Source organism: Mustela nivalis (assembly GCF_964662115.1).
Source record: "Mustela nivalis genome assembly, chromosome: 16".
Lineage (NCBI taxonomy): Eukaryota > Metazoa > Chordata > Mammalia > Carnivora > Mustelidae > Mustela > Mustela nivalis.
In genome coordinates this window covers 21,511,696-21,538,817 of record NC_139035.1, presented here as the reverse complement: position 1 = coordinate 21,538,817, position 27,122 = coordinate 21,511,696, and the positions used below count along the sequence as shown (strand labels likewise).

At 38.1% G+C, this 27,122-nt stretch overlaps 1 protein-coding gene across 3 annotated transcripts in view; it reads right to left on the bottom strand.

Annotated features, from left to right (window-relative positions):
• The window catches only part of HMCN1 (hemicentin 1), a gene marked incomplete at its 5' end in the record, with an annotated part of 468,943 nt that overhangs the window by 9,912 nt on the left and 431,909 nt on the right, over positions 1 to 27,122 (bottom strand). Inside the window, 15 exons of one of the 3 annotated variants that reach the window (XM_082702942.1) lie at positions 3,263 to 3,613; positions 5,541 to 5,669; positions 7,382 to 7,507; positions 8,062 to 8,175; positions 10,951 to 11,085; positions 12,231 to 12,350; positions 13,380 to 13,442; positions 18,171 to 18,408; positions 19,611 to 19,732; positions 20,880 to 21,017; positions 21,323 to 21,472; positions 24,757 to 24,927; positions 25,086 to 25,256; positions 26,107 to 26,277; positions 26,435 to 26,605. In XM_082702942.1, coding sequence (XP_082559068.1) covers positions 3,263 to 3,613; positions 5,541 to 5,669; positions 7,382 to 7,507; positions 8,062 to 8,175; positions 10,951 to 11,085; positions 12,231 to 12,350; positions 13,380 to 13,442; positions 18,171 to 18,408; positions 19,611 to 19,732; positions 20,880 to 21,017; positions 21,323 to 21,472; positions 24,757 to 24,927; positions 25,086 to 25,256; positions 26,107 to 26,277; positions 26,435 to 26,605 — 2,370 coding nt within the window. Of the gene's footprint in view, positions 1 to 3,262; positions 3,614 to 5,540; positions 5,670 to 7,381; positions 7,508 to 8,061; positions 8,176 to 10,950; positions 11,086 to 12,230; positions 12,351 to 13,379; positions 13,443 to 18,170; positions 18,409 to 19,610; positions 19,733 to 20,879; positions 21,018 to 21,322; positions 21,473 to 24,756; positions 24,928 to 25,085; positions 25,257 to 26,090; positions 26,278 to 26,434; positions 26,606 to 27,122 lie in introns of those variants that run through there. The other 2 variants (XM_082702943.1, XM_082702944.1) reach the window with 2 other exon arrangements.

The following is a 27,122-nucleotide window of genomic DNA, read 5'->3' as shown; positions in this document are numbered from 1 at the left end:
CAAGCCTGGAATGGCAGATGGAACAGATTTATACAAGATCCTAAACCACCAAAGTACCAAATTCTTTACAGAATAGTAGAATTTACCAAAAAGGCAGTTTCTATTGAGGTTAATTGGAACAAGGAATCTTTTTATTTTATTTAAACTTCACCTACCTCTCTCTTTTCCTACACCTGCTCCCAACATCCATGCATTGCTTTCCCATACAGAGATATCAAGTGGAGGTGTTTTTAATTTTGTGATAAGGATATTCATCAAACTTCATACATTTGTAAAGTACTTATGGCAGCAACATATCTATGGTTGATGGGACACCTTGGGCAGCTCACTTTATTTCTCAAGGTCCCAGTCAATTCTTTATCAAAGGACTCACTGACATGATCTCTCCACTGTACAGATTTGTTGGAAGGTCCATAGAGCATAATACATGGGAAAGCACTTTATCATTAAGAGCTATCTATTATTTGCTAGTGTTAAACAAAGCCAAGAAAGTAGCAATAAATAGGAGAGGAGAATGGGTGATAATTAAACATTGCTATTTGCTTTCAGGACAAGAGATATGATTTGGAGCACCTCAGTTTTCTTACCCCAGTTGTATTTTGCTGAGACTAATGTTAGAATTGGTTCAGAGTCCCACCAACCAGTGGGAGAATGAAAAGAGAACATGACATCAAGTGGGAGCAGGGGGGCTTGTAGGGCAGAGGTTAAGAGAAGACAAGGTGAAAACTTGTGACTCAGAGCAAAGGGATGTGTTCACTGTACATGTTTTACAAATGCTCAGGATGTAACTGCGGAGATTCCAAATCTGTTCATGATGAACACTCACCAAATATCTCTTACTGTTTTTACCCCACTGTGAACCAAAGCATTTATTCAACTTGTGTATTATTTTTACTTTTTTCCTTTTGCTATCTGCTTCCACACAAAATCATCCCAGCAGTGTCAGTGCTGTGGAACTCCAATAAGTCAGTTCACTCTTCCTACAGCAGGAATTTCAATGTGGCCCCAAGTGCAATTTTGGTATTCAGAAGCAACACAGTGTTCATTTCTCCTGTTAAGCTTTGGAATAATTTCCTTAAAAAGCCCAATTTTGCCCAAGTCTAATAAGACTGCAGAGTGTTGATTTGAATCTTTTGTGAGTTGTCTATCCCAGATGGTTAATTAAAGGCATTTGGTGTTTATTGCAAGTTGCTCGTAGCATAATTCCAAAGCTGTCTGCAAATTCAGTGCAAATTTCTTTATTAGTATGAATACTACAAAATATTCACCATATTTTAAGAAATATTTCTAAAAGTCTATTAACTGCCCCCAAATAAAGTTCAAACATCCAGTAATCGACTAGATATGGAAGTTTACCTCAGATTCTCCATGATTGGTCCTCTGAAATAGTAGCTGCCTCAAGCCAATGGTTTGGGGAGGATAATTCTTATGAACATGATATTAGTGTAATACAAACACACAGACACAGAATACATTTATAAGACTCTACTGTGAAACTGCAGAGCTTAGATAGTGATGAATAAATAGAGAATGGAGTTATTAATCAGGAATGCTTTCTTAAAAGAAATCAGCATGATGGTGTACCATGTTGGGGGTATGGTTTAACTCATGTGTCACCACATAAACAAGGGTTTTGGACAGGTAGAAGAGAAGAGCTTGTCTAAGATGAAGTCAGAGAGTGATTGGAGTAATTGGAGATGAAACCCCTTCGTGGAAATGACTATTTGGAAGAAACTTTGAAAGACATGTCAAATTTTAATTCTATCAATTAAAAAATGGTGAAGAGTTTTAACTAACAAAGAGGTCAAAATCCTGGGCATGAAAAATTACCAATGCTCAGAATGGTTTGGAGCAGGTTGAGAGTGGTGTTTGACTTCCTTGTAAGGATTGTGGAGTCCACAGGGTTAGGAATTCAGCAGTGTTTGACCATATGGACTAAAGGTAGAGAACTGATGATGAAGGCATTAATGTTTGAAATTCAAGGGTAAAAGGAATTAGCTTTGCCAACAGTTCTAAGACCGATCGTAGGGAGAAGGTTTCATGTGCATCATATTAACCTTCAGGTACATCAAGACCGGTAGAGAGAAAAGCTCTGGGAAAGTATAGACTGAAGGAGAAAAGTTTAAAGCTAAAGAATCCAGTGAGTTGGGGGTCCAGCTGATAAAGGTTTTGAGAGTCTGGGTCCATGAAGAGTGATTAAGGGAGCACGTCTGAGACGATAATGATGCGAAGCAACGCTTGGGGTGAAGAGTAGAAGAAAAATGGTAATTAAAGTCAGAAAAAGACATTTTTTTAAATGTTTATAAGAAATGTGTAACAAATATATAGGCAAGAATAAGGGAAGTTCAGAATACTTAAGAAAAATGCAAGAAAATGAAGTTGGAGTAGAGGTCTTAAAATTTAAACAAAATTTCTTTCTTTCTGCCTTCCTCCCTCTCTTCCTTGCTTTCTTCTGTCATCTAACCAAAAGTGGGGCTAATTCGTGTTTGCTAATTTCTCTTGGCACATAGCTCAATGGCATGCAAACTGTGGACGCTCACAGAAAATTGAATTAAATGAATGACAGATGGTAATGTTTGCAACTTAACTGAAAACAAAGTCTCAATTATTGAGTTGGAAATTACACTTTACTTTTGCAAACAAATTAAATTGTAGATGAGTTTAGATAAAGATATCGAAAGCACATATTTTAGAGAAATGAAAGCAACTTAATTTTGTTCTGGCTCACATTATCTTTTCGGTGATTTCCGTATATACAAAATAATCAAACTGAGAAATTCCACACGGAGTGTGGGTCAACAGTCAACACCATTTTGGTTGTCCCATAGAATAAGCAGTTGATGGAGTCACTGAAAGTTTCACTTTTAACCCATTGCTTTGGCATCAACCAGGTAAAGCCATAATCTGGCAATACTCATATTTTCTTTTTTTAGTAAAAAAAAAAGGTATTCTGAATGCCACTGAAATTTATTTCCACGTAGCATTAGATTTAATAACACTTTCAGGAGTGATCAAAAGAGAGGAACTGTCAATACAAAACAATGTATTATCAGAATGTACACATGCAAATTCATCATTTATTTGAATAAATTTTGTCATAGTTTTAGGTGCCCGAGTAAATGTCTTGGAACTCTGAATCAACCCAGAGCTGAGATCAGAGGTAGTTCATAGCACCCAGACAACCACGGGTGCGGTGTCTATGCTTAGATTCTGGCCCATAAACGAGCCCACCGGAAGGAAATGTAATATGGCTGACATTTACCTACACATGTGTCACGGCTCGCCTCAGAGCCTTCAGGGCAAGTTTTCCTAATAGTCCTTCTAGTCCTGGAGAGAGATGTTCTGCTGTTTCTATACTCTGAGTAGGAGCTGTAGAGATGGGAGTATTGTCTGTAATGCTGTTGAGGTTGATAGTTGTTTCTCACAGAGGAGAACCGTGCAAGGTTATAGCTACTGTACTGAGTGCCATAATTAGGTAGCCTCTCCAATCCAGCGCAAGATTTCCCGTCCCCTAATAAATGTTGTCCTGGTGGACAGATACACTTGAAGCTGCCGGGGGTGTTGGCGCACTGATACGCACAAGGCTTAGGCACTTGTTCACATTCATTAATGTCTGCTCGTGTGCCATGATACATAAAAAAGAGAAAAAAAACACATACATATACACACAAAACACAGGAATCAAGAAATCAGTCTCTGGAACAAACTGAAGACATTACGTTACCCTCCAAAGCTATGAATACAGTAATTTCTCCATTGCTGTGAACTTTAGAGAAAGCTTTAATCATGCATTCATGAACGTATAGAAAGGTTCTAGGACTTCTCCTAAAGACTGCTTCTTGTGGACAGTAGAAACATAAAGGGTCAAATGGGAAAATGTGGTCTTGAATCTAGAAAAACTAGAGTTCAAAGCTAATGCAGATCTTAATTCTGTTGGTGGAGGGAAGGACTCAATCACATTTCTAGTTTGAGTTTTATTACGACATTCTCACTAGTACTGCCAATCTTTCATACAAACACAAGCTTCAGATGGGATAATATTGGTATAACTACTAACATTTTTCTTTTATTTCTTTTGAATCAATAATTATTATGTAATAATCAAGCTAAGCACATTTTCCACAAAAATTTAAAGAGTAGGAAACTAATAATTATTTCTTACTAAGATATAAACTCAAAAGTCCATAAAATTTTTTAAAAAGTTATTTTTCTTCCAATACCTAGGTCAACATACAGTATACACTCCCAACTTTTCCTGTAAATTGGAAAAGCAAATGAAAACCAGAAAACAAAACCAAATTCTTTAATTCATTACCACAGTGACATGAAAGACAGCAATATGAATAAGCAAAATAGAAGTAGTAAATTTTGTTTTAAAAATTATTTTAGTAGGCAAAGGTTAAAATTAACATTTTAAATCTTTTTAAGGCAATGGCTCTACCTTCTTCATTGATGTATTTCCCAGTCCAAGGTCTGACATTCAACTTCAAGTCAAATTAGTGAACAAATAAACATATTTCATTCTGCTAGGTCACCGCTATGACTAATCAAGATGTTAAGTTGTATATAAATTACAATACCTAAACAAAACACTAAAATGCTATGTTATGCACTTCTGCTATTAGAGAGTATTTATTTTAAAACCGTTTCTAGTAATTGTATTATTTTCAACATTTGCTCTGTGCAAAGTACTAAGCTAGGGCCTACATAAAGACAGAACTAAGTCTTTATGAGAGAATTTATTATAAACTGTTGTTAAGACAACCAAGGAAACTAATTTTAAAAGCACAGTATGCAAACTGGAAGCCAGTATGTAAAGCCCACACCATTTTTTCTTTTTTTGCACCATCCTTAAATATTCCAGGGGAATATAATTTCATAGGTTGGTTTCAGATTTTGATTATTCAGCGCATTAATTAAAAAGAAGTATATGGTTACCTTCTTACAGATCTCTTCTAATTGTCCATTACCTGCCTTATTTACATTTAGTTATAACTAAGATAGAAATAAACTGGCTATTGGGAGAACTGAGTGAGCTTCTTAGCACAGGAAAAGGCACATAGTAAGCACTAAATGTATGATAAAGGAATAATTATCAATTTATTTAAATTGTGCATTTACATTTTAATCCCTCACATCTAAACCTTTGTATTACATTCAATTATGCTTCACATTCAACTAGAATGTATCTGTGCAAACATCTACACCATGCACATAGAGAGATCATCGATAAGAGAACCTTCATAATTAAGTCATCATGGTAATATATTGCCATCTCACTCTGATATGTGTAGTGTATAGTAAGCACTATGTAAATGGTGATTACTATCATGTTAAATGCCAGTGCAAATGGAACTCCATATGAAATCTTTAAGAAGTAATTCGAATTATGTTATAAATTACTTAAACCAACTTACACATTTTCTAATTGTTCCAAGAAAACATTTGAGATGGGAGAGTGGTCTAGTCTAATCAAGTTGATAAGGCTAACTAATCACATTAGGAGCTTTATTATTCAGTAAGAGTTGCTGGTAACTTACCCATACAGGGTCTTCCAACTCCTTGAGACCGGAAACCTCTGGGACATACACAGCGATAGCTGCCTCTTGTATTCTCACATATCTGGTTATATCTGCACTGATGGGTCCCATCTTTACATTCATCAATATCTACAGACACAGAGGCAATAAAAAGTAATAACACTTCCTCTCTCAAAACTAAATTCATTATATTTAAAATGAACAGTCTTTAGAATCGTCAACGGTTGCATTTCTCACCATGTGACTGAGACCTGGGTTCGAGTTCTAGCTCTGCCACTTATTAACTGGTTCCTTTTCCTTCTCTCGTGGCCTACTATGGAAAGGGCCTGGTTCTCAGCTTTGTAGCCCTCTTCTCTCTACTCCCTCCACCTCTGGCTGTCTTATTTATACTGGTGACTCTAGTAAGCTTGTTGATGTAGACTTACAGCAATAGTACTGCATTGTGTCTTATCTACAACCCCACATTTCTAGCTATTTGGCTGGTCCTCTCCATGTCCATCTTTTACCACATGTCCTCAGTATGTGTTTGTTTTTAAGATCTTATTTCTTTATTTGAGAAAGAGAGTACACAGAGAAAAGAGAGAGAGAAAGAGAAAGAACAAGCAGGGGTGGGGATATAGGGGCGGGAGAAGCAGACTTCCTGCTGAGCAGGGAGCTGGATGTGGGGCTCATTCCCAGGACCCTGGGATCATGACCTGAGCTGAAGGCAGATGCTTATCCCACTGAGCCACCCAGGTACCCAGGAAGGATGAATTTTAATCTGTTTTCTCCAAGCCCAGCCCCTTTCCCCTTCTAGGGGACTCTCTTTTCTTTTTCTACCATGTCCACCTATTATTACCATTCCATTCAAGGCAATATTTAATGCGATCACTACCATGACATCTATTAGATATGACCACTCTTTCAAGTGCTCTCATACAATTTCATTTGTTTCTCTTTTATGGCATTTCATTCTCCTTTGTATTATAGGTTTTTAATTTTCTTTTGGTGAGGAAAGTAGAATTAGCCAACCTGCTCCAGCAGATTGTAGGGACATGAAAGGAGGAATGCTATCTGTTTCATTTTTGTTTTATAGTTCTGCTAACTAAGGCAGACTGGCACAGAAAGAATAGATACGGGGAGAATATAATTTATTTGTCTGGTCATTGATTTGACATTGATAGAATATTTAGTTCTAAAATAAAATACCTTGAACTTTAAATAAATATGTATAAGCTTTTCTTAACCACCTGTGAAATTAACATATAGACACTGAATTTCAGAGACATAATGTGAGATAATTTATGTGGATATTAAACTGTGTAAAGTGAATGTGTAATTGATGGGAGCTCAAAATGGTAATAAACTTCCATGGTGAGCTTCCATTTCTTGGTATAGAGCCTGGGATCCCACAGCTCAAACACACTAGAAGGTGGGAGTAAAAAACCTGTGAGAAAAGAAAAACTTCCTTGTGAGATTAAATGTACTTTAATTATTAGTTTAAAAATGGATCCCTTCAAGTTGAGAGGCAACATGGGGGGTTTGGGGCGTAGGAAAGGGAAAAATGAAACAAGATGGGATAGGGAAGGAGACAAACCATAAAAGACTCTTAATCTCACAAAACAAACTGAGGGTTGCTCGGGGGAGGGGGTAGGGAGAGGGTGGTGGGGTTATGGACATTGGGGAGGGTATGTGATATGGTGAGTGCTGTGAAGTGTGTAAACCTGGCGATTCACAGACCTGTACCCCTGGGGCTAATAATACATGATATGTTAATAAAAAAATAAAATTTAATTAAAAAAATGGATCCCTTCCTTGGTATGTCAAATAGATCTCAATCACTGAAATAGCCATACACTCACCAATGCAGGTTCCGTTTTCAGCCTTGGTCATTCCGTTGGGACAAAGATCAATGCACTTATAGCCCCCGCGGGTGTTCTTACAGTGCTGGTCTGGTCTGCACACGTTCTGCCTACATTCATTCACATCTTGATAAAAGAACAAAGGTTATGAAGATTGAGAAAATGATTTCTTCTGCTTTTCCACAGAAATCATACCTTGGGATTTTAAGGATAGATGTTAATTATATAATTACTGTGTGAGGGTAAAATGCTTAAAGTCAGTAACAGTAACAGACTATTTTTAAAATAGAAGGATAAAAAAAAAAAATTAGTCCATATACCTGGTAACCATACCAACCACCACTTCTTAGAAAAATCAATTAAAAAATGTGTAAATATGTATGTGAAAGTCTGTGTGTGTGTGTGTGTATGTATCTTTATATATGTAATCACATGCATTATGCTTCAGTGAAAAAATATAGTAAATAAAATAGGGAAATGCTAAAAAATTGCTATGTAATTGGAAAATGAAACCTGTAAAGGATATCATTTGCTTCAATTTTGGTTTTGCGTGGATTACATACATGAAGGATAGAGGTATCCTATGTATGAATCCAGCCCAGGACACAGCATATGGATTAGATCAAATACCTAGAAATTATAAAGATGTCATTGCTTTGAATTTAAAGCCCTTTTCTTACCTATGCATTTTCTGCCTTTGAGCTGATACCCAGGTTCACATCCACAATGAAAACTTCCTATGGCATTGAAACAGCGGTGGTGACAGGGGCTGGATTCTTGACATTCATTAATATCTGTTAAATAAAATGAAACTTTTTATTATATTTTGTTAGGAAACTTGGGTTAATTTATTTCAGATGTCTAAGATTTTGATGATCTTTTATCATCATCATGTTTAAGATCTTTCCTAAAATGAATCCAATACAATTGTTTTCATGTGATATGTCAGATAATTGATTAGATTAACTGCTGGAGACCGTATCTCTCTTCAAAGGTAGACATTTCCTCGTGACTTGGAACTTTGTGGATGAAAGTAGTCCTCTACTTTAACTATCCTACCAGATGGGTCCCATGTCTGTTCTAGGAAGTTTCAGCCCTGGAATGTTGCTGACAGACTAGAACACTGAAGATGGGCGGGGGGGGGGGGGGAAGCCAAGGTCTTGGGCAGTATCCTTTGTAATTGGCCTTTCTTCCCCATTTTCGCTGCTGTTAGCCTGATGTAGATCTTGACCACTTTGTGCCTGACACCAGCAACTTTAGCATTTTTTCCGTGTCCACAGTTATTGCTGAATTAATCTTCCCAACACCTATGGGGCATAGTATAATACAAAAAAAAAAAAATGCAAGCATGAATTTCCCAAATTCGTGAGCATTTGCCTGTTTTTTGTTTGTTTGTTTTGTTTTGTTTTTGTCTTTTTTACACATCTGGTATTGACAGCTGGTGTCAGGAAGATGAGCCTTATCAGTTCACCTGGTGTGGTGGTTAAAGTGCTTGGATGTTTTCCCCCCACTTTTAAAAAACCTTTTGCATTTGCCTGTTTTATGTACCTTTTCCAAAACTCTCCTTCCTTCTAGTCCCATAGGAAGAGAGAACTTTTCTCCCATGTAAGAAAAGTCTCTCTATTTGAGTGTTTGAGTTCCGAAGCCCATCTCCTCCTGCCTCACCAAGATGAGGACTGTGGTCCATTGATAATTCTCTCCGTGTTTGCATTTTTAAAGTCCTTGGTCCTTATGGTCATCTTTCCCATAGTCCTACAGACACAATCCAGTCTTTCCTACCCTAACATAATCCCTCTCTCAGGTCTGTACTCAAGTTCCTTCTACTTCTCTACTGTTCTACTCATTCTTTTAAAATCCTCCAAAGCAACAATTACCATACTTAGGCTCTCCACATCCCCCTCTTACATTCCCAGACTCAGATGATTGCCTGTGTCTTATTTTGTACTTGTTTTCTATTTGAGCTCTTTAATTTTTTTATTTTGAAAAAAATGTTTCAAGTTTTTATTTAAATTCCAGTTAGTTAACAAACTGTTCCACTGAAACAAACTGTTTCAGGTGTATGAGCTCTTTTAATCTTTCAAAATCTACATGTTACTGCAACTGCATACATTTTTATACTTAAAAAATATTTTCTTAGTGTAGCTTTTTCTTCTTTCTTTTTTCTTGGCTTTCTTTATTGCTTTTTACCTTCTTGCCCACCAAAGCCAGTCTGCACTGACAGCCTAGTATAAATATTAACATATCTCTACATATGTATCTCTATGTAAATATATAAATCCATTGCCTTTATCTTTGGTTATTGATTGTTTTCTGGCCACATAATCTTTTCCACACAAGCTATGTACACTTTTCTACATCTTGGTGTTCTCACTGAACAACTCAGCAAGGAAACAGTTGAGCTGCATCCCATTCTTTATAATGGCTGCACGATGGTTGATGGTGTGAATGTAGCATAATTCATTCCCTCTTTCTATATTGATAGGCATTCAGTTTTGTATCCACCATTTCTGCCTCTAGGAAAAAACCCTGATAGAAGCTTTATTCATAACTGTTAAAATCTGGAAGCACCAGGATATCCTTCAGTGGCTGAATGGATTAATAAATACAGTACATTAATACAATGGAATAATATTTAACACTGAAAAGAAAAGAGTGATCAACCCATGAAAAGACCTGGAGGAAACTTACATTCATATTATTGAGTGAAAAAAGACAATCTGAAAAGGCTACAAGTTACTTGACATTCTGGAAAAAGTAAAACAATGGAAACAATGAAAAACTCAGTGGTTGCCAGAGGTTGGGGGAAGTGAGGGATGAAAAGGCAAAGCGCAGAGGATTTTTAGGGGAAACTGTTCTTATGATACTCTAATACAGGATACATGTTATTATTTGTCAATAATCATAGAATGTACACCAAGAGTGCATCCTAATGTAAATGATGACCTTTGGGTGATAATGATGTATCAAGGTGGGTTCATCCTTGGTAAGAAAGAATTTTGCCACTCTGGGGCAGCATGTTGATAGTAGGAGATGCTGTGCAAGAGTTAGGGCAGAGAGTATATGAGAAATTTCTCTACTTTCCGCTCCATTTTGCTGTAAATGTGAAACTTCTCTAAAAAAGAGTCTGTTAAAAATCCTCCAATAGGGCACCTGGGTGGCTCAGGTCCTGATCTCTGGGTCCTGGGATTGAGCCCCACATTGGGTCCCAGCTCAGCAGTTGAGTCTGCTTCTCCCTCTCCCTGCCACTTGTGCTCTCGCTTTCTCAAGTGGCTAAATAAAATATTTTTAAAAACCCTGCAATAAATATCTGGTAGTCTTATGTACTGAAGTTTAATGAAACAGACTCTATTAAGATCGTGCTGTATAATCTCGTCCTTCAAATATAATAGGCAAATACTTTTCAAAACCACTGTGCTATAAATATTTCAAAATAGCCTTGGACTATTACATCTGAAAACCTTATCAAGAAGCTCATTCTATAAAATGGAGTTTACATTAAATGATACAAAAGGCAGAGGGTCTTCATTCTTAGCATAATGAAGATAAAGGGAGGAACTCCATTTTTATACCTTGGCAACTCAGCCCATCAGAGGTTCTTCGAAAGCCAATTCCACAACGGACCACACAGCGATAGGATCCGATAGTATTGTCACAGTCCTGACCAGTGTGGCAGGTGTGTCCGCCTAAAGCACACTCGTCGACATCTGCAACAAAATGAGTCACTCACCTAAGGCGGGGTGAAGAACATCCACCCAAGAACCAGGGATAAGAGAAACAATAAAATGATACTTGAAAATATATGAGAGCAAGAATGCTGAATCATTTGGTGGAGTCCTGGAAGGGGGTTATGTTGATGACAAGCACGTAGGAGCCTAATGTGGTATCTTTGCACACTACCGTAACCGCTAAACCACCGAAAATTAATTATGTGGCTTTAAAAAAGTTACTTCTCCTATCTGACACTCAGTTTTCTTATCTGTAAAGTGAGGATAAGACCTGTCTCTCAGCATTACTTTGGAAATCAAAGGAAATAATGTACACAAAATGCTCAGTCGTGCCAGACATTCCACAATGTTAATCCTCGCCGCCCCCAGACCTTACACTCTGTCTCTGTTTTGCATTTAGAAGGGTGTCTGCTCAGACACAGAGGGAGAAATCCTTTCTTCTTTTCATCATTTTAAAATTTACTTATAAACCAGATTCTCACACAATTCTAATTTGGAAGTCTATGCGGAGTCTGATAGAAAGTGTTTTTTGAGGTGAGGAAATGGGCAAAATGGGTGAAGAGGAGGGGGAGGTGTGGGTTCTCGGTTGTGCAATGAATAAGTCAAGGGAGTTCAAGACACGGCATGAAGAACAGCATCAGTGATACTGGACGGCGTACTGGTGCACTGGGACAGTTGGTAGCCAGGCTTGTGGCGAACACAGTACAGTGTATACACTTGTCAAATCACTCAGTTGTGCCCCTTAAAATAATGTAACATTATGTGTTCACTTTACTCAAAAACAAAGCACTTTTTTTTTAATGTTCCCAAAGTGTTACCAGGATCGTGCAATTTACTTAAATTCTTTATAACTTCTTTATTTCTTAGTTTTGCCACTGTAAAATGAACACGATGCTGGTCCTGCCTGTCTCTCTTCAGGGGGTGGTGGGGGTGGAATGAGTGGCCGCAGGTCTCCCGGCTTGGGTAGCGCCCCTCGTGAAGGGAGTTGTGGCAGCAGATCTCAGGCGGCCTGATGATCTGTTTCTTGCCAGCGTGGGGGCAGAAAGAGTACGCGAGAACAGCACTGTTCTACCGCCCTTTTCCTGGGCCAGAGCTTTCTGTGACCATTGCCTGACTGGGGCTACCTTGACAAGTCCTTCCATCCGCGGCTATGGTGAGGCCCTTCAAGCAGGAGCAGTAGTAAGTTCCCACTGTATTGTGGCAGATCTGGGAGCAGGGACTCCCCGCTGCACATTCATCTTCATCTGAAACAAGAAACAAAGGGACCCATGAGTGTGTTATCCCCTGGCTTTCTAGAAGTCATTAAAGGCCATGATAATAGCTGTTCATAGAACAACTGCTCACAGAGGACAATGCATCGAATCGAATGTAACAGAAAATGCTCTAAGCGCCACAAAATAGAAACGCTAAATAAAAATTAACTTTGGGTCCCCAAATTATCTTTGATACTGACTAGATGTTTAGTTTAATTCTAAAATAACAAGATGACAGCTAAGGTACAATGACCATTTCCTGTACTCTAAACGTTTTTTACCTACCTTAACTCATTCTTCGTAACATTCCTAGGAGACAGACATTTTTAGTACCATCCCCATTTTGCGTGATAAAATTGAAGAAAAAAGAAGTTAAGGAAATTGCCCAATGTCACACAGGTCATTAGTGGCAGAGCTGAACTTTGAACTTGGACAGTACAGCTTCTAAAGATCACTTTTCTACCACTATATACTACATTATATCACCTACTAGGGAAAGGAAGGCTCTGGGTGTGCAAATTGAGCTACTCTAGGCATTTGCTCAGCTGCTTACTTATCTGTGACTCTCCTGTACTGGTACTTGGATGGGGTGAGTCCGGCTTAGTCAGTAGTCCGTGGTGCAGGGTGCTGCCCTGTCCTCTAAGCGTTAGGGTTAGGTGACTTAGAGTTGGATTATTATTGTGCTTTATATCCATGGCAAGTAAATGACCAGACGGCATCCAGTGTTTTGTCCCTGTGCCCATTCCACCTCTCTACTTAGGATCCCTGACACACTTGATTGTGGTCAAATTGAAATTAAACTTCAAATTAAATTTAAATCTAGCTCTGACACTTGCTAGCTGAGTGATCTCAGGCATCCCACTCAACTTCACATCTCAACTTCCTTGCCTATAAAATGGGACACTTCTAAGCCTGTTGTGATACTTAAGAATCTAGCAAAACGGCAATAGATATCCGTTAAATGGATTCCATTCCTAATTATTTTTTATAAAAATAAAAATGCATTATTTCTGTTCTTACCAGCACAAAAGGGTCCAACTGAGTCTAAGGCAAATCCCGAGGGGCACTGATTACTGCGATCTCCTACCACAGAGAGAAAAGCCAAATTAACGGGCTTGTTAGAATGTTAGCACCTTGTTTCTTTCCAGGACACTCTTCCCTGGGAAGAGATGCCAAAGATGGAACACATCACGCAACATATGTAATAGGTGAAAACAAGCAGGAATGGAAAACTTTTCCTGTTCCCCAACCAAGAACTAAATGAATCAGAGTCCACATTGTTGGCAAGCAGCCATTGGAAACAGATTTTGTTTATATTAATAAAAAAATGAAATAAAACTGTTCTGTGATAATGAAAAAAGGATCCAAGATAAATGTGTACGCCAGGCATAACCACAGGCAAAGTCCTGTTCCTCTAGCCATTATTTACTCTGTCTGTTCTAGAGTTAGGAGCACTATTTTCAATCCACTTAAAATAATGTACGCCAGTGAAAACCAGAAGCTCTAATGAAGAAACCCTCTCCTTTTGTGGATCTCCTCCACTTGCAACTTGCAAGCAGCTGGGTCAAAGTCCCCTACGTGTGACCAAGTGTTTTCCTTTCCTGTGTATCCAAGCAAGGGCTAATGGGTGTATTATGATAGAACAGATTTAAGTTAGATGTCAGAAACAAACACATTAACAAGAATAAATAAGCTAGTTAGGAAATCTCTCTCCTTAGAAAGTAATTCTGCCTTGACTGGTTTAAGCAATTTAGCTAATATTTTTCAAATATTATTGACCTGTAAAAACTTAAATAAAATGCCTTTTGAGTTACCAAAGCAATATGTGTGTGCATACACGCTCAAACACACAAACTAAAAGATAAGCATTAATACAGTAAATTTCTTTTGAAGGAAATTTTATTTAATTCACATCGTATGTTCAATTCATATTCAATCTCTCAGAAATTATCTTTGATTTTCTTTTAATTCTAAGTGCATAAAACTGTGCTTGTTTTTTTATTATTGCTTCAGATACTTTTCATAGAGAGAGTCCAGGCATTAATTTTTCAAATTCATTTTACTTTGGAGAGTTTCTGATAACAATATTGTTTGAGCTTTGCTGAGGACATGAAACTGTTCAAAACAGTTTTATATATCTATGTATTTGGAGAATGTAAGAAACACTACTCCAGTGAAAATCTGACTAAAACGGCAAGTCCAATTTGCTCTTTTTAGGTAACCAAACTGCCTGAAACCTTGACAAGAAAGCAGAGGTTCCTGATGCATTTCTACCCTGAGTATAAAAATGACCCTGAAAACAAAACAAAACAACAACAATGACCCTGAGAGCATGTGTTTTCCTGTACCTGCAAGAAAATGGGAAGAAGATGGATGAGATAGAAATGTCCAGCCTGTCTAGCTATCTAGTTATTGAATAGTTTCTGTGTGTCACACAGGGCTGCGAGCTTCCTGCACTTTATTTCATTCAAAGCTTGCAACATGAGGAATTTGAGACAGAGATTATGTAAATTGCCTAAAGTCGGAACTAATATAAACCAGAGCAAAGAGTTAGATGCAAGTCTGTTTTAATCCTGAACTCAAGAATACAACTCAGGTGGTCATTTTAATTCATGCTTCAGTTTTATTTATTTACTGATTCATACATTCCTTACTACAACCAGTAAGTTGTATAGGGCACTGTTCTGGAGGCTATAATTGTGGGAAAAAAATGTGTCATATAATAAGTTATTATCTGATAGTAGTTTTATATTTTAGATTCTCAATGGGGGAGATGTCATCTATCAGGGTAACATTTGGGATGTTTTGCAGAAATACTTTGGTTGTTTTGATGATAGAGAGGTCTATTAAAATTTGGTGAGGGGGCAGAACCTGGGGAAGTTTTATCACCCTGCAATGTGTGGGATAATGATGCAAGATGAAGATTTGTCCCTTGCCTTGAAAGATTTTCATATAATTGTCAAAGCCTAGAACCTATCTCGTGCATATTAAACATTTTTTTGTGTGATTCAAATATACAATGAATTTTCCAGGAATGCAACCATCTTATAAATTGATGACTGGTTGTACACTGTTTTACTCCATACATTACCAAGAATTACTAAATGTTAAAAAAAATCATATCAGAGATCTATATATAGGTTCAGCCATTATGAATCCTTCTCTAATATCTTCTAGTATAGTAATGTCTAAAGATTTTCATATTGAAATACAATGCTGATGGTTATTGTTTTCATATTTCTAACAATGATAACCGGGTAATAGTAACTCATTATTTTAGTCTATATTTCTTTTGCTTGTTGATGAAGTTAGATAGTTTTTCACATTCATTTTGTCATTATTATTTCTTCCTGTTCATAGGAATTTCCTGTTCACAGCCTTTATGTATTTTTTATTGGGTGTTGTCTTTTTCTTATTGATTTTTTTACAGTGCTTTTTATTATTTTTTTAGCAAGATCTACACCCATGTGAGGCTTGAACTCATGACTCCAAGATCAAGAGTCACATGTTCTCCTGACTGAGCCAGCCAGGTGCTCTAATCTTAATGACTTTTAAGGGCCTTGTACATATTAAGGTTATTTATAGTTATCTATAATACGTAAAGCAGATATTCTTTCTTGGTGTATATCTTAGCTTCTCAATTTTGTCATTGTCTCCCATCAAGAAGTTTTAAAAAACATATTTGTAGTTAAATTTATCTTTCTGTTATTGTTTCTGATGTTTTCTGATTAATTTGTAAGATATAAATGTATTTTATAATTTTATTTTTAAAAATAAATCCATTTTATTTTAAAGATGTGAAATTAAAAAAAAAATTATATTGATTCATGTTTGTGAGTTGACTTGACCAGCAGTTTCCAAATGCCTGTGTGCAGATTAGATAAATTAGGATCATTTAGGGGCTGTGTTAAAAATACAGACTTCCAGACCCTACCTTAGACTAGCTAAGCCAAAGCATTTGTGCCTAGAAATATGAACTATCATCAAGCTCTAGGTGATTCTAACTGCATTATAACCATAGCTCTAGACTAGACCCAATACAGAGAAGAGAGAACATGCCGGTTAAGCAACCAAGAATGCAAGCTTGCCCCCTGGTGGTCACTTAAAAAAGAAATTGGAAGTACCCAATTGTAATTCACAGGAACCTTAACAAATGTGCACAGGTATCAGATGTAATTCATAAAATCATAGTATCTAAGAATAGTAAGGGGTTATAAGTGTCCTAGAGTGTGTTTCTGTCTATTGCGGGATCCAGATTCCCCAAGTAAACTGTTACAGATCTTCAAGTAGTTCAGGCTTAGAGAATTTACATGACTGAATAAAAAGTGTACGTGTTTTTCAAAATAATTTTAATTCTTCTTGCTTGAGAGGGTGTAAACTCATTTTTAACCACAGTATTATGCAAAGTTGTCTTCTTTTAATTATATGGAGTACTGGGAAAAATAGAAACAGAGGCTAGACCTGAAAAGTGGGCATTGCTGAGCAAGAGAAACAGAACTCTTTATTCCAGTGGCTCTTTTCCTTTGTCCCAGTGACCTGAACATGCGTGACAACAGTAAAATGAGGACGTGGTAGCTAGCAACATGGGAGTGAAGGTCATGTGGGGCTAGGGACTCTACAGGCTCTGAGGCTTCAGGAATCTGCGATCATCTAAAAAATTGTGAACATGTTCTCCTAGATGACCATGACCTCAAATTTAGTGATGTGGTTCCGACAGGTGTCGATGAAGAACACAGAGCTCGAATGTGCCCCAGTTGATGAAAGCAAGAGTATACGTGAAAATGAGTTTTTTTAGTGTATCTGCTGAGCATGATAAAATAAAATGATGCTACTTATTATCTACTTGGATCTATTTTAGGAAAGCCAGTGCATAGCAAAGGCCAGTATGAATCATTTTAACTGTATTCATAGGAGCCTAAAGTTCAAAGTTAAAGTTATTCAAATACTTAGCATCCATAACATAATCACATGCAAGTCTCCCGTAGCATCAACACTTCATGGAACACGGGATGCTGACTGTTTGGGTGTCTCTTATGACCAGAAAGGGATTTCAGGGTACAGACACAAGAACTACACAGCATAGGAAGACCACTGAGATCAAGGGTTGTAGAACTATGCTTAGAAAATGAAAAATAGTTGCAAAATTATAATGTCCAGGAGTAAGAAATGACAGTTGGAATACTGATTATTGCTGCACAATTTTTGAAAGCTGCTCTTAAAATAGGGAAACTTTTTTTAAAAAACTAATTTAGGTTGAGATATACTTTACTTTTACATTATGTTTCAGTAATTAAAAAAATTCGGTGACAAATACAAGAGTCAGGATAAGAATGGTGACCTTGAACACCCAAAGAAAACATTATTCTGACAAGGAAATATTTTCTAAAGCTTTCTGCATATCTAGAATAGAACAATAACTCCACCATGTTAGATGGACAAGCATATTAGTAATTTAAATGTACTAGAACTCCCGTGGGACTGGCTTTCTCAAAGGGGTTTACCTCCCACAACACATAGACAACATACATGAAAACCTGGTATCATTAGGTTCAGTCTGTGCCCTAATATCCCTATCCTGAATGGCATTGATGTAATTCTCTTACCCACTCTCCCTTTTTTAGGTATTAAATACATTTTTCCCCCTCAGTTTTATTTTTAAGTAATCTCTGCATCCAATGTGAGGCTTGAACTCACAACCCCAAGACTGACAGCCACATGCTATACCTTCTGAACTAGCCAGGCACCCCTCTTTTACCCTTTTAGAAAGGACTGGATGGAAAAATGATCTGGACTTTCCTTTACCCAAGGTACCTTTGGAAATTGAAGCATGGATTTTAAAGCCCAGTGTCTCTTCCAGTTGGCTGTAGTCAGATTCCACAGAGGAAGCGTGAAGGGTTTCTACCAAGAAAGGCATTCTTCCCTGTGCCTCATCATAGAAAACGGTGTGGTTCCATGTGTATGGGACACTGACGCCATCAATGGTGAACAGCCGGGTTGAGTAGGCATACAGCTGCCCAGGACCTGTCTGAATGTAGTCCTCTGTGTAATCCTGAGGAAGACAGTATCAATTTGAGGATCAGTATGACTCCTCTGATTATTTTTCCTGAGGGTACGGTAAGATCCAGAATGAGAAAAATAAAAGCTAAGGTGCTAAACATATATACAGTTGATCCTTGATCAACATGATCTGAACTGTGGGGGTCATTATATATGATTTTTTTATAAATACAGTACAGTGCTGTTCAGTGCAATTTCACTTCCTTATGATTTTCTTTTCTTTTTTTTTTTTTAAGATTTTATTTATTTATTTGACAGACCGGGATCACAAGTAGGCAGAGAGGCAGGCAGAGAGAGAGAGAGAGAGGAAGGGAAGCAGGCTCCCTGCTGAGCAGAGAGTCCAATGTGGGGCTTGATCCCAGGACCCTGGGATCATGACCTGAGCCGAAGGCAGAGGCTTTAACCCACTGTGCCACCCAGGCGCCCCTTCCTTACGATTTTCTTACTAACACTTTCTTTTCCCTAGATTACTTTAAGAACATAGTATATAATCCATATAACATATAAAATATGTGTTGACTGTTTGTGTTATTGGTAAGGCTTCTAGTCAACAGTAGGCCACTAGTAGTTAAGTTTTCAGAATCAAAAGTCATACGTGACTCCTGAATGCCCAGGGGAGCTGGCATCTCAACCCCCACACTGTTCAAGGGTCAACTGTAGCTCTAAATAAAATTGTAATTGTAAAATAGTGCTCAGGAAATAAAGTTTGAAGCTTTTAATTGTAACTACATTGATTTCCTGATTTTACTGTCATCAATTATAGTTTAATAAGGGATTCAAAGTTGTAGGTCAAGTGCAAAGAAAAGGGCATGAAAGGGTGATTATCATTCTTTAGTTTCTGAAATACTTTTATGGGTGATATACAAAACTTTTTACATAACAGTTATATATTCTTTTTATCTGCAGAATATTAAACAGATGACCTACATCCAGATAGCAGTGATTTTGGTCACGGTAAGCAGGACCAGTAATAAACCAGTAAGTATTACTGGTGATAAAACCAGTAACAGTGTATAAAGACTTATTCCTGAGGATTTCTATACAAAGACAAACGAGGCATTTCTAACCTTAATGGTTGATTTACTCCCCTGAGCAAGCAAGGGAAACTACATAAGGTCTCTGCGCTCTTTCTACGAGTCTTCGATTTCTGCTCTTACCAAAAACCAGTGAAGGCAAGTTATCCTGACATTTTACCTTTACAGTGACTTCAGCAGGTGACTGAAGCTGGAGGACATGGCCACTCACAACGATATCGAGGAGCAAAGCCCCATCAGAATCCAAGCCCCGGGCAACATGAGTCATCCGCAAGATTTCTCCTGGGGATTACAATTGGTTCATTTTAACAGCAAAAAATATATGGTGGTGTAAGCACCGAGCAGATTTACCTCACATATCAGTTCAGCTGTTATTTTCCTTCAAACTTCAATAAGCATAGACCATGAAGAATTAAATGCGCATTTAGTCCCCGAATGAAAGAAGTGGGCTCATTGAATGGTATGTTCTAAAACTTCTTTTTCTGCAGCAAAAATGTGGCATGTGGTTATGTGAAGGATTCTACGCTTTATTTATTTTGTTATTATTTTGTTTGTTAAGTGGGCTCCGTGCCCAATGTGGGGCTTGAACTTATGACGCTGAGGTCAAGAGTCATAGGCTTTACTGACTGAGCCAACCAGGTGACCAGGATGCCACACTTTAAACTCACAAGCAATAGCAAGACAGTTCTGCAAAGACTGTCTATGAGAAGGGACAGACAGCTTCACCAGGTGGACTGGCAGTAACCGGAACTCTAGCCATAAGGCTTTGTTCTTTCTGGTGCTTCCAGAAGCAGCAAAGGGGCATCTTCATAAGCAGATGACCATGAAAAGACCCGCTTGTCTTCCAGGCTGGCTGAAGCCCCTTTCTCAGCCCTTCTTCACAGAGCACTACCACTGAGGCTGTCCACCTCTTCAAAAAGAGGCTTGTAATGGAGGTCAATAAAAATACGTATGCACTTGGAAAGGGCCATAAATAGCTACTACATATTCATTAAGACTAACATAAAGTGCAATGTCTGTAAATTTGCTTATTTTCACTTGCACCTTTTTCATAAAAAATCACTATAAGGTATCCTAGTTGAACCTCAAGTTCGAGACACAAGTCTTAATAGCAATGACTCATTTTCCTGCTGTGTTTTGGCCTTTAAAAACCTTCTCTGAGGATTTAAAGAGAAAATATATAGAAAAGATGATAAAAAAAAATCACTATAGTGTTTAAAAAAAAAACAAGGCCTCGTATAGATCCATGCCAGTAAAAGTTTACAGGGAAACATGAAATTGCTTTTACATCATGTATGATAAGACTACATCAAAAACTTTAAAATTATTCTCTAGAGGAGTATATATAAACGTATTTTTCTTAACCAGCAACTTTTAAGGCAATCGTATTTTTTATAGTAATACAATATTAAGTTCAGCTGGCACTAACCAGTGGCAAATTCCACCTGGGTTTCTCTTTTGAAAACTGCATTGGTGAGGGTAAAGCCATTCACTGCTTCTCCTATCTCCTTTGCTGTTGTCCAGTAAATGGGATTTAGAATAGAAACTATTTTTCTCATTGCTGGGCCTAAAGAAGAAAGGATAAATAAGGTGACAAGGAATTATTTTCAAGAGCCTTCTACATATAAGGATCAATTGTAATTATTTTCAGAGCCTTCTACATATAAGGATGAATTCCAAATAATCTTGAGTAACAGCAAAATAAGTATCAGTATCTCACCTGTCTTTAAGAATTTACCATTGGGATAGAACTAAAGACTACCATACAAATCATTTAGTAGTGGCATCATCTAGAAATTTTAAGCAGAAATAAGTGAAGAATAACAGATTTTAAAAAGAGGCTATTAACAAATTTTCTAAGCAGAGACTTACCAAGACTGCGAGGTACATTGGTAATTTTGGCTTGTATTATTCTAGTATCAGAGGTAGGACTATCTATTACTGTGGCATTAAGGAAAGCAATTCCAAATTCAACATCATTAATATTTCCAATAACACTTCCTCTGGCTCGCTGGGGCCCACCTATTGCGGGAAGAGAAAACATTCTTGGATAAGGAAACAATTTCATCAATGTTACAGGGGAGAAAAGAAGGCCAGTATTCAAAGATATTACAAATCTTTCAAACATTTAAAATATCATATGACATCTGAATTTAAGAGTGAAATAAATAAGCTTTCAAAACATTCTACTTTCATGTAACACTCATCATCCCACATAAATCTAGGGTCCTTCAAATCTATGTATATAGTGGCATTATTTCACAGTCCAAAGACTACAATCAGACCCTAGCCCCAAAGCCAAAATAAAGAAGGTTTTTGTTGATGGTGATGAAATGATGATAATAATGAGGGTTTATTGAGCATGTCGTGTACTATATACTAAGCACTTAATATAAGTTAACTCTTAATCCAGTCAAAAATCCTACAAAGTCATTTTAGATGGCCACAGTTTGTGGACTAGGAAAATAAAGTTCAGGGACATAAGTGGTTAAAGGAAGATCTGAACACAGATGTGCTCGGCATCAAGACCCATGCTCCTTCACCTACTGCCTCTTCGTGAGAGCACAGAAGGAAAGGCGGGATCACCTCTAAACAACTCCTGAGCTCGTTACAGGTCGTTGTCTACATATGTGTGGAGGATCTAACAGGTATCGTTCAGGCTTGGGTTTCAGATGGAAGGCTTACCAACTTTTCCTTAATATCTATACTTTACTTTTAAAAGCAGAAAGTGCTATAAAATTCATACAGAGACAGTTAGGTTGAAAACAACTACACATTTTTTAAAAAGCATCTCTACAGGCATTCTATGCCTTCTTTCCATTGTTCAACAAAATTACTAGCTACTGACACAGAATAGGTAGCCTTTTAAGGGAGCTGCATGCTTTAGCAAGAGAAGGGAACATACTGGGAAGAAGCTGATAACAAAGTTCATAAATATTCATTACTTCATATTTATATATGTATTTTTTTTCAAAGATTTTATTTATTTATTTGACAGACAGAGATCACAAGTAGGCAGAGAGGCAGGCAGAGAGAGAGAGAGAGAGAGAGAGAGAGAGAAGCAGGCTTCCTGCAGAGCAGGGAGCCCAATGCGGGGCTCGATCCCAGGACCCTGAGATCATGACCCAAGCCGAAGGCAGCAGCCCAAACCACTGAGCCACCCAGGTGCCCCTATATATGTATTTTTAATCACTAGATATTTCAGATATTATTCTGTATTATATACCAGGGAGAAATACAATTGTATTCAATCTCAGAAAAATCAGTAAGTACAGTATTTCACCATTTTAATTTGCACTACTTTGATTATTTGTGAGAGAATACATTTGTTTTTTCACATAGATTCAACCTTCATGTTCTGTATTACATTCATTTGTTCATTTACACATAGACTATAATATACAAGGATACAATAATAAAAAAGAAAAAAACAAGGCACGAGGGCTGCTTTCATAGAGCTTATATCTGAAAGAGGGAGACAGACATTAATTAGAATTCCACAAATAAATGTAAAATTGAAATGTACTAATATATGAGATATCTACTACTAGAGGAGTCTGAGAAGAAACTAAAAATAGATTGGAGATCTGAAGAAAGTTAGGTCTTAACTAAGCCAGAGAAGGTAGGACAAGGGCTTTCTGGGTAGAGGAAATAGCATGGGGCACCCTTTTGAGAGGTGGTGGCTTGCCATATCTGAGAAACCAAAAGGAGAAAAGGATGGAGAGTGCTGGAAACCATACTGCAAGATGATGCCGGAAAGTAAACCGTAGGGCCAATCAGGACCTGGGAGGCCATTTTGGTTCTTATTTTTACTCTTAAGCAAGAAAGGGAGTAGAAGGATCACTAATTCATTTAGTTTTCTGGGTCATTTAACCTGGGTCATTTTACCATTTTGACCTTGGTTCTCTAGTCTCCAGAGAAGCATGTGTCCCAGCATTCAACAGATGTCTCCTAGTTCTGGGTAGTTAATTGGGATCCTCGAAGTTCTCTGCCAGACTCTGTAATCCAAATTGTCTACCTATTTGGACTTCCTTCTGCAATTGGGGTCCTTGTACCCATGATGGAATAATTCCCCTTAGATGAGCAATATCCCTTGACAGTGACCTGTAATAAGGTTCAGGAGCTACAAAATGTCTCAATTAAAACTAGGACTGTCACCATGCCTACGTGTTAGAACCTCAAAACCCCTGGTAATCAGTTGACATGTTGACAAGATATGTTGAAAGCTGACTGATAAACACTCATCCTTTTAGCTTTTCTAGATCCTATAAACCCCTTTACGTAACTCCTCTCTCTCATTCTGCCAAATGAGACCTCCTGATTTTCAGACATTTTATTTCTAAAGCAACCTTAAGACTCTGGAAAGTTCAGTGGTATCTTAGCACTTTAACAGTGTGAAACTGTTCTTCCTAATTTTCTTATAGCCTTTAGGAAGTCTGTCCTGAGACAAGCAACCTTAATATTATCCACCATTTCGTGGGACTCCAAGAAACTCTTTCTAAGGTTCATAGGTTCTAGAATTCTGGCTTCATGCCTTCTGCAGTTTTTGGTCTTTTTTTTTTAAAGATTATTTATTTATTTGAGAGAGATAAAATGTGTGACAGAAGGGGTAGGGGCAGATGGAGAGGAAGAAAGAATCTCAAGCAGACTCCATACCCAGTGCAGAGCCCAATGAGGGGCTCCATCTCACAATCCTGAGATCATGACCTGAGCCAAAATCAAGAGTTGGATGCTTAACCACATGAGTCACCGAGGTGCCCCACCTTCTGAAATTTTACATCACTTACAATATGCAGCCATGTTGTATGACTTGGGTTATCATAGTTGAACTCCCCCTACTCTTTTTCCTAGAACTGAACCTGCCCCTATTTTACTTTCCACATTCATGTTCTCCATATTTCCATCCATGAAAAAGTAGTCCCCTAATTGTTTATTTCCGTGAAGTTTTCAGTTTCTGTCCCACTCTCATTTTTCAGCCTGCAATCTCAGCCTGGCTTTCCCCAGTTTTCCAAACCCCTGTGTCCCTCAAGCTTAGGACTACTAGTTACAGCTGTATAGACCATATCGTTTATAAGGAGGCCTGGATGGGGGTGAGCAGTGGTGGCTAAAATACAGCCAAAAGCTTTGGTACAGACCAACTTGAAAGGGGAAAAAATACATTTTTCCTAGTTCTTTTTATTCATTTTACAATTCATTTACAGTTCATTTTACAATTTGTGGGCTTAGGGGGATATCATTTTGTAATCTTCAAGAAGGCTGCACATAAGCTAACAATGGTTCTACCAAATCCTAACTTAGTTGCTCACCTGGACATGCTTGCATGTTGCATCTGGACACCTGAGTAGCATCTCCTGGACAGGGGCGCCCACTTTTAGATGGCACTGGATTGTTGCACAGCCGTTTTCGAGTCTTTTCACCTCCTCCACAAGAGGCAGAGCACTGGCCCCAACTATGCCAGTCTCCCCAACTTCCATCCACTGTGAACAAGAATGGAGTGGCTAGTATTAACCCATTGGTTTTCAAATCTCCCCACCTATACAACTTCCATTTTAAGAAAGGAAATGATGGGGCTGCTACAAGGAGCAGTAAGTGAAATGCTTTACTTATGCTACTGCCAGGAGTCAGGGGGGCTCACCAGGACACATGTCAGTGTTGCACCTCTGGATCTGCGAGTCTGGCCCCCCACAGGCTCTTCCACCATTGGAGGGGTGAGGGTTATCGCATGTGCGGTACCGCCGCATCTGCCCTCCATTGCATGTCCGGCTGCACATTCCCCAGCCACTCCAAGGACTCCAGTTACCGTGAGCTACAACAGAGAACCATCGGAGAAGTGCTAAACAATGACATTCATCCAAAAAGTACGGTAAGACGCTCCCCAGGAACTGAGAAGAAATATATGAATCTATGACTAGGCAGCTTCTGAAGGCAGATGGTTTGGCTGTTGTTCTGACTGGAAACTGGGGATACATTCTAGTCCTTGAGAAATTCTATTTAGCATACATTTATTAAGTCTTAATACTATTCCAGGAACTGAAGGATATGAATGAGACAAGATCTCTGTTCTTGATGAGTCAAGACTATAAAATCCAGACACAGTGGATTCAGATGCTGTTAGGGTCTTAAAATCTAGCGTAGTGACAGAATTAAGGCAAAAAGCCACTTGCTTGGCTCTGTAAACATATCATCAATGTCATTAACAGTAGGTATGTAAGGGTGTCCTTGTCCTTGCACTCTGCCGCTGGTCCTAGAGAGGAAAATGAAATAGGACATAGCCCTAGTCTATACAAATCAACTACATCGATGGTATTATACAGACACAGCAGCAGCAACAAAACATATTTGATATTGCAAACCAAAGGCAGATGAATCAAGTAACAGTATGATTTTTTCTTTTTAAAGATTGTATTTGTTTATTTGAGAGAGAGCACATGAGCAGCAGGGAGGGGAAGATGGAGAGGAAGAAGCAGACTCCCCACTGAGCAGGGAGTCACACGTGGGACTCCAACCCAGGATCCTGGGATGATGACCTGAGCCAAAGGCAGACACTTAACTGACTGAGCCACCCAGGCACACCAATATATTATAACTTCGAGGACTTCAGGTCGTAACAGAATGTGAAGAAAGTATAATGTTGACTCACTATTTCCAACACTCACTTGGGCAAGGGTCATTATTGCAAAAATCACTCTGGACATCACTCCCTTCACATCTGCTGCCTCCATACTGGGGGACAGGATCAGAACACTCCCTTGTTCTCTGTCTGGCACCTCCTCCACAGGACACGGTACAGGCACTCCAACTGGTCCAAGGTGCCCACTTTCCATCAACTGGATTAAGGAAAAATATATGTGCTCTGTTACTACAATACCCTGAGCATTGTTAGGTTGGGTGATGTTCTTATTGACATTGATTCTTATTGACATATCACTCAGATAAGAGGTAGATGTCAATTTACTAGGGGTATAAACATTGTATTTCTCTTACCTGGACAGTGTCTTTCATTACAAACTTGCATCTGTGTTTCTGCACCATCACAATAGGATCCATCAAATGATGGTGGTGGATTATTGCACAGTCTTGTCCTTATCTGGGTACCTTTGCCACAACTTTCACTGCAAGCACTCCAAGGCTGCCAAGTGCTCCATGCTCCATGAACTACAAATATCCCAAGGGACATAGTTGCAAGTCACAGCACCACATTTGTTAAATAAACAAAATTATACAAGTAAATTAACTCAGTAATAAGCTAAATTAGCCTGGAATCTAAAATAATTGAAATTGAACCAAAGGAAACATAAATAATGTTCTTCTTTTCTCCTTCTGGTTAGATTTTCATGGGAATTAATGTTTATAGGAAAATTCAGAAGGCTACCTAATGCCAAAATGAATGCTTACTATTACCCAAAAAGACTATTTTATTAAAACAGAATGTAATCAAACTACCATATGTAAACACAATCTAAGTTGAAAAATCCTAGATAAGCATTAGTTTGTGCTTTGTGCTCTGGGAAAAGTGGAAGGAACCAGAAACTTAGGAGCAAGGCTGTATAACAGATCTAGATGCAGTTATAGATAATACAAATGTTTCCATAATGATAACTTGGACCCTAGACTCAAGACCACATCTTTAAGTCTGATTCAGCTTCATGTTTAAAAATACACTTAGATCCTT